Source organism: Prenolepis imparis, unplaced genomic scaffold (assembly GCF_030444845.1).
Source record: "Prenolepis imparis isolate NDT839.2.m4 unplaced genomic scaffold, iyPreImpa1.0 SCAF_1, whole genome shotgun sequence".
Classification (NCBI taxonomy): domain Eukaryota; kingdom Metazoa; phylum Arthropoda; class Insecta; order Hymenoptera; family Formicidae; genus Prenolepis; species Prenolepis imparis.
In genome coordinates this window covers 9088681-9109534 of record NW_028141159.1, presented here as the reverse complement: position 1 = coordinate 9109534, position 20854 = coordinate 9088681, and the positions used below count along the sequence as shown (strand labels likewise).

Genomic DNA, 20854 nt, shown 5'->3' with positions numbered 1-20854 from the left:
TATTAATTATAGAGATATCAAATATTAATAATAATTATATAAAAACTTTTTATTTGTGAAATAATTAAATATAATATTTTTACTATTACAAAAAAATTTTGATATATACATATATTAAAAAATAATAAATAATTGTTATAAAATTTTTGTTTGTTTAAATATTACAATTATAGAAAGTGAGTTATTACGCAAAACATATAAATTAATAAAGTATTGTTACAAGAAAAGTTTATATATATATTACATATTTTTTCTCTCATAGAAAAAATACAATGATGATATTGTCTTCACACAAGGGTACTAAAGTGTAATTAATATAATATGCTTATAAGAGAGTTCTAAGGAAAGTGAATATTAATTATATTCATAGAACCGCAAGTATATAAATTGCTTGTATACGTCGTTATTACGAAGAAATTTAATTAACCTTACTTGACTCTATAATATAAAGTCACATACGTGACACGGTAATATAAAAACTTAAATACTCCAGTACGACTTATAATACTTTGTAAATTATATCTTTTCGGCAAAAGAACAATAATTGCGACAGATTTAAGTTTGATTATGATTAAAATTTAATTAACTCTCATAACAATTTACTGACAATGGAAATAATTTTGCGTAGATGTATAAGTCAATCTATATATTTGTTTTATTTTATTAAACTTACATATAATTGAGAAATCTTAAAGTGAGATGATAACTCGATATTAGATAGATATAGCAATGTTCGAATTTTTTCGGCATGTTCTGAGGTATTAATTCTAATTTTGTTCTTTTCCATTTTTAATGAGTATCTAAAAAATCGAGAATGGCATTTAATGTATGAAATCTGACACTAAATAAAAGGAGTAAAGTTGTTTAATTGCAACATTTTGAGGTATTTTGTTCTCTATAGGAGCTCAAGCACGAAATATGCAAAAATATTGATCCTGCGCGCCGCGATTAATGATGATGTAGAGTAATCTTGCTGTTATACAAGAAAATAAAATTTATTTTTACAAAACCGTAATTGCATAGAAATTAATCGCGTGTTTAAGATAAAGGATAACAAAAGAGTAAACGCAGTAGTCACAGAAACGTACAAAATAAATGGTTTTTTTATTAAAAAATACCTTGTACTGAAATCTGAACTCTTATTCAAAAATATTATTTTTATATAAGATTTTAATATATATTACATAAACGTAACATTTTCGTAAATCGTGATATTACAAAATGTTTAATGAGTAGAAAATTATATTATTATAATAATAATCGAAAATTTTATTTGTTAAATAATTAATATATTTAATACACATGTTGCAATATAATAATTAATTAATCAGAATTTAATCTTACAAGAAAAATTTTTTTAGAATCTGTTTTGATATGCTACTGTTTTTTTTTTTTTTACTTATTCAACCTTTACTCATCAAGTTATATTTTAATCTTTTTTTTTTCTGACATCGAATTTTTATTACAATCTTCTTAGAGTCGATGAAAGTTGTAAACTTTGTTCAGTTTTCATCTAAATTACGCTCTAGCTGTTCGATATTGAGTTTTGCCACTTATAAAAACAGTTGGAACAAAGTAATTTTGTCTTTATATTTAGGAAGCTAAATAAATTGCAAGTTTTTCCAATTATGCAAACAAGTGTAATAGAATATATGAAAATCATTTCGTATACATATTAATTAATGCTTGATTTATTAATATATTTTTTGTATATTATTTTATACGTAGAATAAATTATATTCTTATATCCAAATTAATGATATGGATTTATAAGTTCCAAAAAATATATATAAGCTTGTGATATAATTTTATGTTTTTTTGTTGTCAAATAATAATAAAGTATTTATCTCTTTAAAAATAATCTCATTTAATTGGGTGTTAGATTTCAATAACTCTAAATTATAATTCAGTTTAATAAGAACGTTATTTCTAACAATTTGTAAATTTTATTCGTATATTTTATATTTATTATACAATTAGTAGTGTGAGATAATTATAATAATTATTTAAAAATATTTTTAAATACTAATTAATTGTTTTTTATTCTAGTTACATTTTTTAAATATTTTGTAGAACAGATTTCATTAAGATCCAAATCTGTTTTCTCTTATACAATTTTTCGTAAAATAAAATTGCATATTTCTTATTCGCGTAATGAAATATTAACTATTGCATCATTAAAAACAAGCATATGCTTACCGTCTTTCTTGCCCAATAATGCTATCATCTATTCGAAATTATCTCCTTCGCGCTTAAGGAGCTCGACTTATCCAACACTTTGGAAATATTCGGTATATCCTTCCTGCTTGCGTTTTCACCCTCGTTTTCAGCGGATTCCGGGCGGAAAGCTCGGCCGGCCGGATTCGCGGGGGTGGATTGAGATATGCCGGGGTGTGGCCGGGCCCAGGGATTAACCCCTGCTGACAACCAATCATATCCGAGACAACCCCACCAGGTGGATGACTGCGAAACCCGGCTGAAACTGTCGCACTCCCTCGCCATCTCTCGCAACAACCCCCACCGCTAATTGCCTTGGCTTTAATATCGCATGTGGAATGAAAGCTAGAGGAAGAAGAGGAAGCGGCAAAAGGGGAACCAAGGCGGTGAAGAGGGACCGGGGAGAATGGTAGTCGGTTGTAAGGCAGCAGAATGCTGTCGAGTCCAGGGAAGGGAGAGCTTGCTTTGTATGTGTCGATCGCAATACCTACGTTCCTACGTTCCTGCTTGGGAAGGGAAGGAAGGAGCAAAGCGGGGGTGCGTACGGCACTATGCGTTCGCGAATTTTACACGGGCATCCGCGCGTATGCGGCAACGAGCGTACGTTTAGGCTATAGATCATACAGATACAGATTCAATTTAGAAACAATAGATAGCACAAATTGTAGCATATTGCTTAACATAAAAATTGATATTTAGTTCTGTAATGATCTTCTCGTTATCACGACCGGCAGATATCGTGAATGAAAAAATGGTTGATAGATTTTTCGAATCAATCGATAATTGATACAATATCAAAACTTTATAGATGCGAGAGTTAATTTTAGTTATCGTAATTGGAATGATATTTTTAAATATATAATTTGACTTTAAAATTTAATAATATAGAATAGTAAGTATACTGCATTTGTACATTATTTATATAGCATTAACTTTTAATTAAATTCTCCAACATTTTTTTATTCTAGCTATTGTAAAACTGATTATTTTATATATACATAAAGTATAAATAAATGGTTACGCAATTGACTTAATATATATATGTTTTTTTTAAATCACACAAATATATACACAATTCTTAAAAAATTTAATTTTCTCTAATAGGTCGCATCGTAAAATAGGAAATATTCTTGTTATAAAATTTGTTATTTAAGCATTAAGTTGCCTGCACATCGAATCAAACTTGCTGAAGCGAATAGAAGTCTCGCCAGATCGTCTTTGTCTTATATATTGGCTCGTAAGGGTGGCTCTTATAAAGCGGAGCAATTATCCGGGTAAAATACTCCACGAAATTTCCGTGATAAATTTCAGGCCGTAATAAGGGTGAGTCGCAAGTCATTTGGTCGGAGATCAAGAGGGTGGGTATCGAGCTTCAATAGAAATTCTTTCGAACCCCCACCACGGCGCGGACTACCATTTAATTTATACATTTGTCGCCAATTTTATTCGACCCTGCTTTTGCTTTCCCTCGAGAGAGAATCTTCTTATCTAAAAGCTGATAATTATCAGAGAACTGTGAAAATAAGATAGTGGAGAAATTAACCTGATGACGTTCTTTTCTGAAGATTTTACATATATGTATATGTATATAATTCTTATTTTCTAAAAGGGATTATTATGTATAAATAATATTAAATATGTCGAAATTATATATGTATATTATTGAATAGCAAATTTAATGTATATAATTTAATGTGTTTTTATGAAGAAGAATATAATTTATATAAAACATAATAATCTGCATATTTCAAAAATATAAGATAATTAAAAATGCTGCCTCAATTATTTTCAATTTAATTTAGATAAAATATATGAATATTTTTAATTTACAAAAAAACAAATTTTTTATCTAATAAATAGATTTTCTTGGATCTGCGAAAAAAAATAAAAGACAAAGATTATTAGAATCATTGATAAAAGTTTATAGCAAAGTGTTTGTGTAGTAAGAAATATAATATACGATGCAATTACGAACTGGTCTGTGAAATAGTTAAAGAATAGCTGAGGTAAATTTGGAATTTATAGCTTAATCTTAACTTTATAACGACTCTTTGAGCGTAAAACTTTTATCAGGGATGTTATTCACGCGTACATCTACTTTGTGAAAGACATAATACATGAATTTATTAATGAATGCAGAATTGTACATAATTGTATGTTTTATATGAGTAAATATAAATTTTATATTGTTAAAATAATGTTTGAATACTTTATATTATACTTCGTGAACAATTTCATTCCCTAATATAAAATATTTAAACACATTTTAATATTTTCCATATCATATATATACATCAGTTTAAGCTTTATATTATAACATAAAATTAATATAAAATTATTTACATTTAATTTAATTAATTAAATTTTGAAATTAAACACTTGTGTATATTATTAAGACATTGCATTTCATTATGTCAACGAGAAGATAAGACTATGTGTGCAGAAAGTCAACATGACGTAAAATCTTGATATAATTAAGCTCTTACTCTCGAGTGTAACCTCCTTAGAGGTTTTCCAAGGTACTGAAATTCCCGCATACCCGTCAACGTCTAATGAGGGGATTGTGAATGAAGTTTCAGATTGGCATGAGGCAATTAAGGAGAACCTACTTACCTCGACATCTTTAGAATATGTTAATAATGATGATCGCCATTGCGCAGTCATATGCCTCAATCTTAATTTAATTATACAAAAGCTGCAGATAAATATTATATTTATGTCACAATATATTTCTCTCAATGCTTAAAGATTGTATGTTGATTTTAGATGAATATCTTAGAATCCAAAGAAAAATTTACTTCTTAAAAGAAAAATATATATACTTTCAAAAATTTTATTAATTACAAATTTTTTAAAATTAGGTACATAAAAATAAATCGCAAAAATACTGCAGCTTATTTGCATATATACATATAATTTTGCGTTAATAATTCTGTAGATAAATATATTTTATATGATCTTATTTTATAATAATTTTCTATAATTAATTTACGTTTATTATAATAGTATCATTTCCATGTAATTAGCTCAAGAATTCCTCAAGTCAGCGTGAAATTTCGCAAGATAAATTGCGTGAAATTCCTCCCAATAATCCATAGCGAGTGAACTCTTCGATGCTGAAGACTATCTCAATCCAAGACGACGTAAGAAAGATCATCCGAACAAAATTAAACTACCTCATCATCATTAGGACCTAATTACCGGAAGGTCTTAGACGCGGATGACACTGCGCTGCCGCGGATGACACGAGCGGTCGAGGCAAGGCGCTAACTACGCCCACGCACGCGCTCGTCTTCGCAGGTATGCCTTCTAGGAAGCTTGGGGGTGTCGGTACGAGCATCTCGAAGTGAGCTACATCGGTCTAGGCGAAAGCTTATTAATGGGTGCTTGTAAGGAAGGATGGGGGGGGGGGTGCTTTCGCAGGATGACGACGAGGAAGAACGGGTTGCGAGCCGGCGGTGGTAGATGCTGGCTGGATGGCTCGAGAGATAGAGGGTAGAAAAAAGTAACAGACTCCCCGCAAATAACCCCCACGATGCTCGCGGTAGGCGTGTCTCAGAGACGGAGTGATGGCAGAATCCGGCCAACCAGGATCCGGGAACGACGCGCACCCCGGCCTTCTCTTATCGAATAAAAAAATATTGACCGTACGAGGGGGTATCCTGCGGTCCATTTGGGGGTTGCGGAGGTGAAACATAACGGTCGACTGATTGTTAAGGGTGGCAGGCGGGCGAAAGGGGCTCATGAGGCGGCGGGTGAATACCCTCCTCGTCACGTACGGGATCATTAGCTGGATATCCTTGGTCCCGTTGGCCAACCCTATCCGATAGCGGTGATCCTCGTGCTTGACATCATTATCCTTGGATGCTGCGGAGCGCCAACGCGGTCCGACCATATCTCGTCGCAGGCGCCTTTGCAATTCGGTCTTTCGATACTGCTACGTTCTCTTCTCGCGCTTTTCCATCTTCCTCGCTCTCTCCTTCATCTCGTTCGTATTAATCCATTGATCCGGCTCGAGTGATGTACAGTTAATTGTTATTCAGTGAATCTACAAAAATCGTGATAGTGAACAAATTAATTTTTTACGACGGAATAATAGTTACAATGAACGTGATTGTGATAGTGATTTAATCATCTTTCGAATTTCCGATATTGTACATTGAAGTAAATCTCAGTGTGACGATAAGAATGACGTAATTTGTTTGATTGACGAGATACAAGTGATTTTTTCTGACAGTAACCCTGATAGTGACGATTAAAACTGTTGATTATGGTGAAGAAGAAAAACTGAATATTCAGCCGACTAATGAAAAGAAAGAGAAAAGAATTTGTGATTAATATTTATGCAGATATAATGTTTTAACAAAATTCGCGGTTTACGGCTATAATTATAAATTACTTCATAATTAAACTCTAAAATTAAATTAATGCATTCTTTACGAAATAGTGAAATAATTTAATGGATGGTTAATTTCAATCAAAAGAAGATGAATGTTGAACAATATTAACTGTAGAATTAACGTGCAACAAGTACATATATCGAGAAAAAAGAATAGTTTCAAAAATTACAATGGAGACGAACGACCCGTCGGGCAGATTAACGGCGGAAGACTTATCGGATTGTATAAGCGACAGTAGCCATTCGGAATCGCAATTAAGAGCGTTTCAAAGTTATGAGCGCATCAAAGAGTTGAATCTGTCTATTGATAAAACTAAAGAAGATACATCAACGGAACCAAAGGATTTTCATCTTAGCCTCGAAGGCGGTGGCAGAACATCCCTTCGATTCGATGAATTTTCATGCGAAAATCCAACGAGAAATTTGACTATGACACTGAATAAGACTAAAGATTTCGGTTATTCCGCCAATAACTTGAGTGAAATCAATTATCCATTGGACAGATTGAACGAGAACGAAGAATCGTCAGATGCCACGACGACGCTTTGCAGATCCAAAAACTCCAGCTCCAAGAACGTGTTGTTTAATTTGCGCGAAACTAAGCAAAGGAGTCCTCATGCGTCATTATCCTCCTTAGACAGATATAGCAAGGATCTCAATTTTGTAGTGGAGAAAGAGATGAAGGATTTTGGCTTGCTTAAGAATTACAGTCTCGATCGCATGAAGGAATTCAATTTTTCCTTGGACAGAATGAGAGATAGCCACATTAGCAGTCTAGCTTTGGAGAGGTTGCGCGGCGGCGCCGGTTTGCTGGAGAATCCGAACATGCTGGAACACAAGGAATTCAGGAACTTGCAAGTGCAACCAAGGAACCCAGACCTCGAAACCATAGCATTGGAACGCATGAGACGCTCGCATCTCCTGGGTACGGAATTATCCGCGCAAAGCCTGTCGACACAAGTGCCACATCCGCATTCAATCACGCATATGCAGCACTCTCAACAGCAGCAGCAGCAACAAGCCAAGTCCTTCACTATCGATGCGATTTTAGGCCTGAGGAATAATCAGCGAGAGAAGCGAAGTCAACAACAACAGTACAGAAAACATCAGGGTATTTATAATATTTGGTGTCAATTATGCATTTTAATGTTAATCAAGCTTTTTATTGAGTCTGCCGACTGCAAATTCTTTATCTTTATAATTTCCTTTAATCAACTTTAATGTAATCAAAGATGTAAAAAAATGAAAGAAATTTTAATTTAATTAATTAATTATGCGCAACACTTTTTTCTTATGTAATATTAACGCAACGCATTTTTTAAAATTTGCTTTATCTTTTTTATGGCGTATAACAAATTATTATATCAAATTATATTTATTTATTATAACCTTGTCTATAATAACAATAAATATTCTAAATATAAATTATGAGCAAGCAAAAAATGCTTTTATAAAAGTTTTTATAAAAGAATATGTATTATACAAAAGAATATATATAATATATAATACAAATTTAAAGCAAACTGCAAATTATTTTGCACCAAAACTAGTTTCTTAGAAATAGTATAGAAATATTGTAAACTTTTATTTCGAATAAAACACTCTGTAACATTACATTATTCAATGTAACATATTATTCAATTAAATAAAAAACAATCGTAATTCTTTGTACATATATTAAGCTATGATCATTGAATATCTGTGTGTATGTGCAACTGACTTCAGATAAATTTTAGTTTTCATTAGAAGGCAAATATCTGTCAAATATCTAAATTTCCTATGTCAAAGCAACAATATTTAAAATCTCTTAATTTGAAACTTGAGGTACGATTTGTTATATATTTTATAAACTATAGAACTATCTTTTACAATTTTTAAATGTATTAGAATAAGCTTTGACGTATACAGAAAAATTTAACCTTATTAAAAAATACTAATTATCTCTAACATATAACATATATTGTATTTTTATGTCTTTCATAATATTTCTTGTAATTTCAACATTATTCAATTTTTTTCGTCTAAACAATTTTATAATTAGATCTCTTTATAATTAGTTCTTATTTTTAGTGCGTTATTTTTTACGCTTATTTGGTGTTTTTTTAGGCCAAGAAAGCACAACAAAAAATAGCAGCTCGAGTTCCGGTTCTAGTGGGGGCGGAAAAGTAAAGAGGGTGCGAACAATCTTCACGGCGGAGCAATTGGAGCGCCTAGAAGGCGAATTTGCACGTCAACAATATATGGTGGGCCCCGAAAGATTATACTTGGCTCACGCACTTCGATTGACCGAGGCTCAAGTCAAAGTCTGGTTCCAGAATCGCCGCATTAAGTGGCGAAAGTTACATCACGAGCAACAGAGTCAGAGGGTGCACGAATTTCAACGCACTTTGAATACCTCTTTAGAGCCCGAGGATAGCAACGAGACCGACAAATGGTGAAATAGGAATTTATGATCTGCGCGTTTCTTTATCGTGATATTGCCGTTTTATTTCTTCTTGTTTAACTACGCACTTGTTCCATTCCTTTCATTTTATTGTACTAGGAAACCGAGAGATCATTCCACACCAATATAATCGTAAACGAGACTTTGAACGTGTGCTTGTCAACCTTCTGAAAAAATACCGTTTTTGATAACTTTTTGTCAACATCCGCGCGTGTCACTCCTTCTTCATTCTTATATCAGTGTCAGTCTTTGATATCATCCTGCGAAACTTCGAGCAGACTTTGAAGAAATCGTATGGATTGCAAATCGTGACAAAGAACTGTGTATGGCAAAAAAAAATAACGATCTTGATAGTGCCAAAGTAAGCTTTTAATTGTTTAATCGTTTTTTCATCTTTTAGTTTAAAATTTTCACGTTAAATTGATACTTTTAACGAGCCATCTTGTGATTAAAAAAAATTGTAAAAGTATTCATAAATCAATGACTGCGTACTTTATTATACGTGTAAATCAAATTTAAATTAAATTTAAAAACATATTAAACGTTAATAAAAAGTTTGTGCCAAAGAGAGAGGGGAGGGGGTGGAGGAGGGAGAGAGGGAGAGAGAGAGATAAACAAAGTGAATAAAAATATATGAACCATAAGGAATAAAATCTAATGAAGATACTGTGAAGCATGAGAAAAATTGAACGCATTTTTTGACAACGTTTAAATATCTATACAAGCTATATCTAACAAAAATGGAACAAATTGGAAGAAATAAGACAAAATACACTTCACCATATACATCTTCGTGGTCTACTAAAAAACCTATTGATGCTAGAGTCCCACCCGACGCATATTGGAAATATCCACAAAGAAACAATCAAGACACAACTGATAAAAACACTAGGTAATTTTTAACAAATTTTTTTAATTTGGGAAGAAATATGCGATATATATAATTTTATATGCAAACTTCTACATACACACACACACATATATATATATATATATATATATATATATATATATATATGTATATATGATATTTTTATCGAAAATTTTGATAATATATTTCTATATTATTATATTATATATATATATATATATATATATATATATATATATTCGCGAAAGATTCAATATCTAAATTTATACAAAAAATATTAATCTTAAACCCAACCATATTTTTCTTAAATATTTAATGAAAGTGATTTAAGAGCAGTTCCATTTTTAGACGCCATCAAAATCCTATATCAGAACCGACGGTGAGCTATTATTCCTCCGCAAATTCTTACAAGACTCTTAAACATAATACTTACCCACGTTCGATGCACTTGAAATATCCCTCTGATCTTACGGAAGTACCGCAGCGATATCAACAAGATACAACAAAATCTGGTAAAAATAAAGATTATGCTAATAACGTTGCTGTGGTAAACAAAGATCGATATAAGAATCGGCAGGAAGATGAAAGCAACGTAGAATACATTGACGAAGAATTAGGAAATTTTACGGAAGATAATCTAGAGGATGATGTTGAAGAGGAAGGTATGAAATGTAAAAATAAAATTGATTTTCCTTTATTCTACAAAATTTTATTATGCACATTTTAAGAGATACATTCAAATATATATATTATAGTTTAAACATAGGTAGAAAAATATAAAAACTATTACAAATTATTTTAATCATTATTGCATATATATGAACATATAAAACATAAAAGAATCATAAAAGCAATTAATCCTTAAAAAATTAATAATAATATTATACAAAAAATAGCATATATATTAATTTATAAAATAATTATATATGATTATGAAAAACATGATGAAAAACACAAAACCATATATACATATATATATCTTTTTGTGACGATTTAGTTTATCAAAACAAAATATATTACTACAGCAGAAAACGATCAAGAAAGAGTCGGTGAGTCTCTCGACAAGGAGTACGATGAACAGGAAGCAGACGATGAGATAGATGAAGAATCTGATGCACCAGGTGAACCACACGCAATAGAACGAAATCCAGTTAAGAAAGATGCTTCTCTGCGAACACAGCAACGAATGCAAATAATTAATCAACAACAAAATCCGCATAGAGTTCATTACTCTCAATATCCACCAAAACTGTATCAAACTCATCCTTCACCAACAAGGTTTGTAGTATAAATCCATAAAATATATACATTAATATTATTTAAAACATCTTTAATTTAGTAAACAATGTCTAATACCTTTATTAGAAAAAAAAAACAAGATTTATTGTAATTTATCTCTCTTGAGAAATTGAAAATTTATATAAAAAAATATATTTGTGCATGTTGTTTTACTATATTTTTTGTTTTATTTATAAAAAATTATAACTAGTTTATTTTAATTATATATATTTGGTTCATGCTAATTTTCAATTTATCTTATTGTTAGTATAATCATACTATAACGTGGATGGTCTATTCAAAGCTAATGGAGAACTAAATGAATTATACATGACAAAGTATAGTATGAATCAGAAATTAGAGACATAAAGCACATTATAAACGGGATACGTAATAATTAAACAGCTCCATGATAAATCATCTACATTATGCTTTTGGCTCGATATTCTTTTTAATCATATACACTCTATCATCGATATGACAATTTTCTGCGAAGTACCCATGTGATTAGGTATTATCGCAACGTACCCGATCGCGATATCCATGAAGCGATGTCGGAAGAAGATCTGTATACGGCTCAAGCGTTGAAAAATCCTCCTCGAAGATTATCAGCGGGCTATCATCAAAATTGGATTCCGCAAAGGAATTCAACCGATCGATATGAAACAATAACCTCGCCAAAACAGTCAAGCCGCCGAGCGCATACGAGACCAGAAATAAAGTCCTTCACGGAAGCAGAACTTGTCGAGAGAAGAAAATGTAGCCGTTGCGGTAATGTCTCGATTAGGAGACATCCAAAAGAAATCTCCAAAAGAAACAATTGTAGATTCCAAGATAACCCTAATTTTTCGACTAAAAGGCATTATGGTAAGCGAGACGTTCTAACATTAAAAAAAGTTAAATCATATTTAAAACCATTGTAATTAAAGACTATAAATTAGAATTAAAATAATTACATTTGTTATTATTTATAATAATTAAAAGAATTATTTTTTAAATTAATTAATTAGATTTCTAGTTTGATTTACAATTATTTGATTTTATTATATAGATTTTGATATAAATATTATCCGAGAGAGAGATACAGCTGTAATATCTTTATTAATAACATTATCATTTATTTCAGGCGATGATGCCGAGATCCTCGATCAATCCTGGTGCGGATATTGTAAGCCGAAATATCACATTGTAGAAAACATGGGACCTTGTGAAATTCCATCACCGGCTTTGTATTCGATGAAAACGCGACACAGGGACTCTAATATACCAATGTACGAAACGTTGGAAGGAAAACATGCGATGGACGAGTTGTCACATAAATTCGCACGGATATCATCTAGATATACCAAAGACACACCAAATATTTTACGCGATAGGACCAGACACCCTGCGCAGACAGCACAGGGTGCAACTAGAATGTCCGTTCATTATGATGCTTAAATCATTCCTCTCTAATTTTGTCACTTTTATAAAGGAAAAATTAAGAAAACTAATGTTTTACAGATAAAATACGTAAAATTTTTTCTTAGGATAAATTGTCTTCCAAGAATATATCTTCAGAAAAATCGAAACTTGCTTCTTATGTTTAACAGGAATAACGATTATTAAAATGAAACTATTGAAATAATTTTTAGAAGTAACTCGCTGCATGTTACAATATGTGACACTAATTCCGATAATTATTAAGAAAGATTAAATATCTTATGCTTTACACAAAAAAAGAGATATTTACAGCAAAGTTTTTCTAAATGTGAATATTGCTGCTTTGAAACTATCTTTCACTGAATCATAATGTTAGATAATTTAAATGACGAGGAGTCTGATAAAAGATAAAGTTATCGAAAGTTGACACAATGAGAGATGCAAATCAGAGATCGCATCTTGTAACAATCACAGACGCTAATAATAATGCTTCTATTCTCAATCACTTCCCTTCTACCGGTTGTCCAATATATATTTTTGTAACTGTCTTTCGAATCGTGTAGATGTATTCTGTGTAGTTTAAACGATAAAAGTTTATGCTATGAAGGCATGAAAATTAGTTTCGCAAATGTACATACAAATTGAGTAAAGCCAATAAAGCTGACGTCAAAGCGATATACATCTTACTCATTTTTAATTATAAAGAGACAAATGCCATCTTACGTCTTTTAGCACTGGCGCACAAAAAAAATTAACTGTAAATATGTGATATTATAATTTAATTAACTATACAATAGACGTACGCGTACATGTCAAATGGAGAATAAACTCTCAAATTGTACATTAAACATAAATAGTCTGTTTAATTGTGTGTGACCTCAAATTAATATCCATACCTTTACATTAATGCCCATATTAATTTGCGATAATATACTTTGACAAAGTTATACTTATATCTTTTTACATTAAAAAATAAAATAATTTGCAACACAAAAAGTATCATCTGATAACTAATTTAATACTGCCAAAAGAAATAGATAAATATAAGTTTGTTTAAACTTTGTAGTTATAAAACATGGATAATATTCTTAACTTTCTCGGATAATATGAATAAAAAAAATTACTATCATATCTTACACGAGTTTAAAACAATTTTTACTCGTGATCAAAGTCGGAAGAGGAAGTATAAGCTTTTTATGTGGTTACTAGCCGGACACAAAGGAAAAGCTCCGACTGAAGCTTTTGTTTAAATATATTAATAACGTTCAGAAACTATGTCGCACTAACATACATAACGTAGCAAGATTACGGTCTTTGTTCAATTAAACTTAATGTCTTTATTACTTTAACACAATAATGAAAGTGGATGTTATTTATTATAAAAGAGATGCGATGATAGGAAATTTAGATTTTTATAAATTAAATATTTTGTACAATGAACACACATTGTATTTGCATTAAGATACGAACATATCTGACGTTTATTTATAACACATTTTATATTATAAAAAATATTGTCCTTTGAACAATAGAAATGAAGGTAGTATATGTTAAAATACTACCTTTATTTCTTTTATTCAAAGGATAAATAAACATCAAAGGATAAATAAACAAATAAGAAATAATAAACAAATAACAATTTGATAATTTACATATAGTTATTATGACAGATAGATTTCTTAAATTTTAATAATTGTTAAATATAATCTTTAAATGAAAAATAATATCACATTGTTACAAAAATGAAAGACTATTAATGCACATGTGGATCACGCATATTATTCTTTTATATAAAAATTTGACATGGGTGATGGTTAGTAACTAATATTCGCTCGTTATGCGAAAGCCTCATTGTCACCGTGATAAATTAGCATACGACCCGTGTCAAAGCATCACAAAAAGCTTTTGACGCACAATCATGTAGACTTCGCCATTACGGAGATACGAGGAAAGATATCAATCAATTCATAATATACCATTTCATCACAAATTTCATTTATCCAAAATCAATTAATATGGTTATTACCATTACGAAATCCTCATCGTAATTAACATCATCATGCATATTTTAAAAGTCATTATCGGTAAATCATAAATTTTTATACGTGTTAAAAATATAAATGTGTGTTAAAAATATAAATAAATTAAATATAACTTTACCTTAATTATTTTTTAAATTAAATTAAGCAAATTAATTAAGTATGGAAAATAATGATAAAACCATCTTATAATTTTTTTATTACAATTAAAGAAGATAGTACGTGACTATTTTATATCCTATTTATTTTTTATGTATAATCTATTAAGCAAATAAAAAATTTAACATTTCTTATATTGTGTCGGTACTGTGTAAAAAAGGTATTCTTAAACTCTTATATAAAGATATTTCTCTAAAAAATGGGTGAAATTGAAATATATAGAAAAATAAAAAATAAAATATAATTATTTTATATTTTTTATATCTTTTATTCTTGTTTTTTTTTTCGAATAAATTTATAAGTTGCAAAATTCTTAGAAACCGACAGATCATCGTACAAAGAAACTCATGCGTAAATAAAGCTATACGATGAGATCGAAATCGTCACGAGACGAAAAGGAAGAACGAAGGCGAGATGAGCTTCGATATCTCGCGCTACAACCCTGTGCGAGATGTAAGCTCCGCCTATCTCTCGGTTACAGCGGGACTTCCAAGAGCCCTGCAACCCCTACCTTTCGACGGAGGGTATCCCAACCCCTGCTCCATCGTCGTTGGCATCCGTGGCATTCCAATTAGCTCGCGAATCAAAAGAGCCCCACTGCCTTTGTGGGGTCTCATCCTACCCCCAGTAAACTCGCATGTTCTCTCTCTATCGCTCTATCTCGTTAACCACCCTCTCTCTGTTCGTCTATCTATCTGCCTTGCTATCTGCTTTATCGCACTTTCCATATATTTATCTTTCTGTCTAAATCACTACGCTTATATGTACATACAGTCTTCCATGCATTATTTTATACATGATACGCGTGTGTTTCATATATACAATTTCTTTTTATATAAAATTATATCACATTTGAATTATCTATTCTGACAAGAAATATATGTTGTACTTGACTTTGAAAACTGCGTTTAACACATTAGTAAACGCAAAATAAAAATATGGATTTAATGCAAGTTATGTCTAAACTATTATACACAAATTTTCTTAGATATTAATATAATTGTTTTGTTTTTTTTTTCTTTCTTTATCAAATTATTATTTTTATATTCTTTAAAAGTATAGACAATCTTAAAAAAATCTCTTTTATATATCCTTACCTAGTCTCTCTTCTTTCTTTGCGTCTTTTTTCTTCCAAGTTCTCCCTCTTTGCTTTGCTCATTACTATCTCTTTGCTTATATTTGTTGCTCTTTTCATCTTTTTCCCTTTCTCACTGAATCGTTTCCGCCTCCTCTACGTTATATTCTGCGTCCTTCATTCGCGGGTGGTTTTTAGTGAAATAAAACCAAGCAACGGTAAAGAGCGGCCGTTACGAGAGAACAGAGGTGGGTGGATGGGATTAACCGCAGTTTTAATCGTGAACCCTCTTCTTTGACGAACGAGATTCATATAAACGCATGAGCACTTTGGTAAAACGACCGAATTACATTGCTTGCCTTTAACTGGTATACAAATTCTTATGGGCGGTTCAAATATATTTGTAAATTAATAATCAATTACTTTTAATAATAAATAATAATAAAAAATAATTTAATAATGATAAAAAATATAATTGCAAACAATATTGTGCAACATTTATACGTGCGATAAAAGTATTGCATATAATAATTAGATTACAATTTTTTAACACACTAACAGAACGAATAAAATCCAAGGGGAGAAAGAATAAATTATATATTTTGCCAAATATGTAAATATCGTAAGTTTTTTTGCGGGATTAAAGAACGGCGTTATTTGCTTCTTTAAAGATTCCAAAAAATGCAATTTTGCTGGAATATATTTCAAGACATTCAGAAATATGGCGAAGCAGATTTCAATATTCTCGGCGGCCGAATGACAAATTGGTATTGCAAAGCGACTCTTGACGTTTCCCTCGGCCTTTCGCGTTTTTACTCAAACGGACATCCATATACACCAGTTGCTCGGGGTAATTGAAATCGGAGAAAACCGCTCGTGGTGTTTCACCCCCGACTCGGTCACGACGGAGCGCAACGCAAATTTTATTACGGCGCGCCTCTATCCCACTTCGTTAGATACCACTTTGTTTATCATTCGCGGATATTAAAATCGTCAGTGTGATGTGTATTCAGCATCGTTCCGCCATTTGCATGCACATTACCAGCTCCTCCACATTTTCATATTTTCGCAATTCACTCTTTTCTCGAATATTTGTAACTAAAGAAATTATTTTATACTAATATTTAAATATATATTATTATCATGTTAACTACAATAATTACAATATTAATTAAAATTTAAAATTGTCTTTTTTAAACATGTTTAAAATTTCTTTTTTTTCTTTGAATTTAAATTTATTACAAAAATATAAAAGCCATAAAATAATAAGATATCGCGATAATTTAATATTTGATACATGTTTTCATACAATTTAAAAACACAATATAAAGTTTTGTCTACACAACACACAATATGTATAAAATTATTGCATAAAATAATATTATGCAAAAAAAAGCTTGTAGTGATGCAAGGACAGTAATCGTGCATGATACAAGTTTCTCAGAGGGAACGATCAAAGGGGGCATTCCTATGCTCGAAATACGCAATCTTCACTTTATCTCACTGTTAGATTGATATCAAACGCGCTATCTCTGGAATTGGCATATAAATTTGTATGTGGTAATCTATGAACTCATATTAATAACAGAATATTTTTAAGTATTTCTTATCATGAAAACCAATCGTTTTAATATAATAAATAGTTAAAACTTAATAGCAATATATATTTTCTAAGTAGGTTCACTCTTTAAAAAATAAGTAAAAAATAACGCAAAAATTCTCTTTATATTTTACAAACAAATATGAAAATTAATAAAAATCAAGTCGCGTTTTGGATTGAATTGTTAATTAATTTCAATGATTTTAACATATTGTGCAATACAATAAAGGCATAATGTGCTTTGCAAAATGATTCAAAAGGTTACAGAAATCTCGAACGTTTGTAGCGCGCTTCAGCATCTAATTAATATTGCGGACACGACGACGAGCGGTCGAGTATAATTTATTACGCGACGAAACGACTGGTCGCAATTGCAATATTCTTCCTAGATGCGAATGTCTCTCATCGGTCGGTAGCATGAGCGATGCCTGTGTTATTAAAGAGCGAGAACCGCGCAAATATTTTTGTAATGATTAGAGCCGCGTCCTGTCACCAAGTTTAGCCGATTACATCTGCATATTTATAGTCATTATCATACATCGTAACTTTCAATCATTATTCTTCTATTTGACTATGACAAACTTCAATATAATGTGATTTGTTTTAATATAATAATAAATCCCATTCATTTAGATATTAATTAGTAGTGAATATGAACGATCTCTCAATCAAGCTTTAAATATTTGATTATAATTAATTCACTCGATTACATAATGTATCTTATTAGTATTATGTAATGTGCATTATGCATTGTAAAGGTAGCTCAATTACAAAATTTTTTGGCAAATAAAAGAAAATGTCAAACAATGTTTTATATATAGTAATGCATTGATTCATAGAATAATCATCGGAAATGTATGATAATACAGTTATTAAATAATTTTATATCTAAGCATATTAAAATTTTTTGTATTTATGCGTATATAATTGATTGATTTAAATATCAAAGTACGATAAAGATAAATACTTTTATGCATGTAGCTAAAGTGGTGCTTGTGATGAATTTTGTGCAGCTTTTATGGAAATTAAAACGTACAATCGAAATTCTTCAAAAAATCATGTAAAAAATAATATAATATTTTACAAAAATATCTGACTATTTGTAGCTAATTGATTACAAGTGGATGAATGGTCCATACTTTTTGCGCATTGTGTGCTAAATGCTGCTAGAAATGTATTGTTGCATCAAAAATGAAAATAGCATTGCTATATCTTCCATTTTTTATTTTTTTTTCAAAGTAAACGTGTAATGCTTGACATTTAAAGAAAAGAAAATTTAGTATTAGAGAATATTATATATTATTTTCTCTATATATTACTATAAATTATTCAAAAGATATAAAAATTTGACTAAACTATTATAAATACAATTATTTAAAATAAAATAAAAAATTTTTTTTTTTAATTACGATGCTGAAGATAAGTAGAGTACAAACCTAGCATAATCCATAAATATTTGTAATTTATATTCGAGCGGCAAATAATCGAGATTTGGGGATGCTTGGCATTTGACTAAATGAGGGTATCGTAGACGCGTGTTTGTAGCCGTCACTAATCATGACCACGAATATACATGCCGTAAAAAGCATAACCGCTATGCAGGACGAACGATGGAAGGGGAACGTACGCCTGAGGGGTTGCATACAGGTCGCATTCATAACATCAGACAGGGTAATAAAAGTCAGCACCCTGCTCCCACCGCTCCCTTTCTACGTCGCCCTCGTTCTGCCTGGATACCCAGAAGAACGCAGGGAAGTAGGGAAAAGGACGTAGAAATGCGTAGGTGAGTCGAAAAAGCGAAGAGAAAGAGGAATGTTGCGAATCGTATTGTTCGTGCAGGCATGTGGCATATTCATGAGATGTCGTTATATATGTATATACATACATACATATATATATATATATATATATATATATATATATATATTGATATGTTCTTTATATATTTTTTGGAAAATTTGATTGAAATTTAGCAATTTAAAAGACAAATACTTTTTTATAATAAAAAAACAATGTACTTTATAATTATTAAAGATATAATGTAATTATTTTATATTTTGGATCATAATGTAAATGTAAAAAAAGTGGAAATTTATATAATTAAATTTATATAGAAAATTCTTATTGAAAATGGCTTTTTTATAAGTACTTTGTGCTTTGAATGATGATAGATAGTCTGTAGAGTTTCGTTTTAAAGCGATTGAGATAAATATATTATTTTGCAACTTGTTTATTATTATAATAATTATAATAGTAGATATTTATTAACGAAATTTGTTTTAGAAACGCTAAAAATAAAGCGCTTGAAAGAATTGATTTTCAAAGGCTTGATTCGCTATGTGACTAATTAGAAAGACGATGTGATCGTACTTCGACAGTCACTTTGCCCCAAATATAATCCCCCTGTTGTAAACCACTTCAAGGGTCACCCTTCCTAGTCAGGTCAAGTGTTTTCTCTCATTGCGTCGTTTCGTGCATCCGAAGGGTGCTACTGAAAGAATCGCAACTATTTCATTTTGGGACAGATTAGACAGATTAGTGGACAAGGATGCACGACCAGGCAATATTTAGCGATGTCATCTACAACGCGACATCGGGGGGTCGAAGAATATTATTTTTTTTTGTCAATTCAATATGTGTCATAAATTCTTGACGAATACAATACTTGAATATACAAAAATTTACAAAGAATTGCTAAGCGTCAGCTTTATTTTAATTAACACTATTATGTAAATGTTTATCTTTATAGATAAACATTTACATATTATAAATCTTTTCAAGTATAATGTACAACAGTATAAGAACATATATGTAAACTGGTCAATATTTCTAATATTTTAGTTTCTGAGATGAAAGAAAAGTTATTTAATATATATTTATTTTGAATAAACAAATAACAAAATAGCAAATCTATATAAAATTTCAAAATATTCTAAATAAAAAAAATATATACGGAACTGATATAAGATCAAATGTTACATCAACTTGTAAAATTTTAAAACATTATTTTTTCTCTAAATAAAACTTCTATACAATACAAATAATATTTATTGGAAGAATGATAAAAGATAAGAAAAAATTGTATTTTAAATTATTTATTGTTAGTCTAATATAACAAGTTTATAAATTTTGTTTTTTACATTTTTTCCTTAAGGCAAATAATTATTTTATTAATAAATAGATATCGAAAAGAATATGGATGCGCAAAGGGTTAAAGATTTACTTATCATGTAAGGGACATAAATCTTTAATACTTGTATCACATGTTACTAATTACGTGGCGCTTTGAAGTTTTAATGCCTTCATCTTTGTGTAAGCTCTTCTCTCAAAAAGGATTAAACTGAAAATCGG

General features: G+C 30.4%; 2 protein-coding genes across 3 annotated transcripts; both read left to right on the top strand.

Annotated features, from left to right (window-relative positions):
* The first annotated feature begins 6035 nt into the window (after positions 1-6035).
* LOC145944717 (uncharacterized) lies at positions 6036-9608 on the top strand. The gene is made up of 2 exons (XM_083053278.1): positions 6036-7727; positions 8723-9608. Exons 1-2 carry the CDS (start codon positions 6788-6790, stop codon positions 9052-9054), a joined length of 1272 nt encoding a protein of 423 aa, XP_082909404.1. The 5' UTR covers positions 6036-6787; the 3' UTR covers positions 9055-9608.
* Position 9609: 1 nt separating this feature from the next.
* On the top strand, positions 9610-13392 carry LOC145944710 (uncharacterized). 2 transcript variants are annotated; one of them, XM_083053275.1, is made up of 5 exons: positions 9610-9951; positions 10279-10592; positions 10956-11208; positions 11720-12075; positions 12335-13392. In XM_083053275.1, exons 1-5 carry the CDS (start codon positions 9800-9802, stop codon positions 12646-12648), a joined length of 1389 nt encoding a protein of 462 aa, XP_082909401.1. In that variant the 5' UTR covers positions 9610-9799; the 3' UTR covers positions 12649-13392. The 2 variants fall into 2 exon arrangements, with proteins under 2 accessions (XP_082909401.1, XP_082909392.1); XM_083053266.1 differs by having other exon boundaries at positions 10267-10592.
* The last annotated feature ends 7462 nt before the right edge of the window (positions 13393-20854 follow it).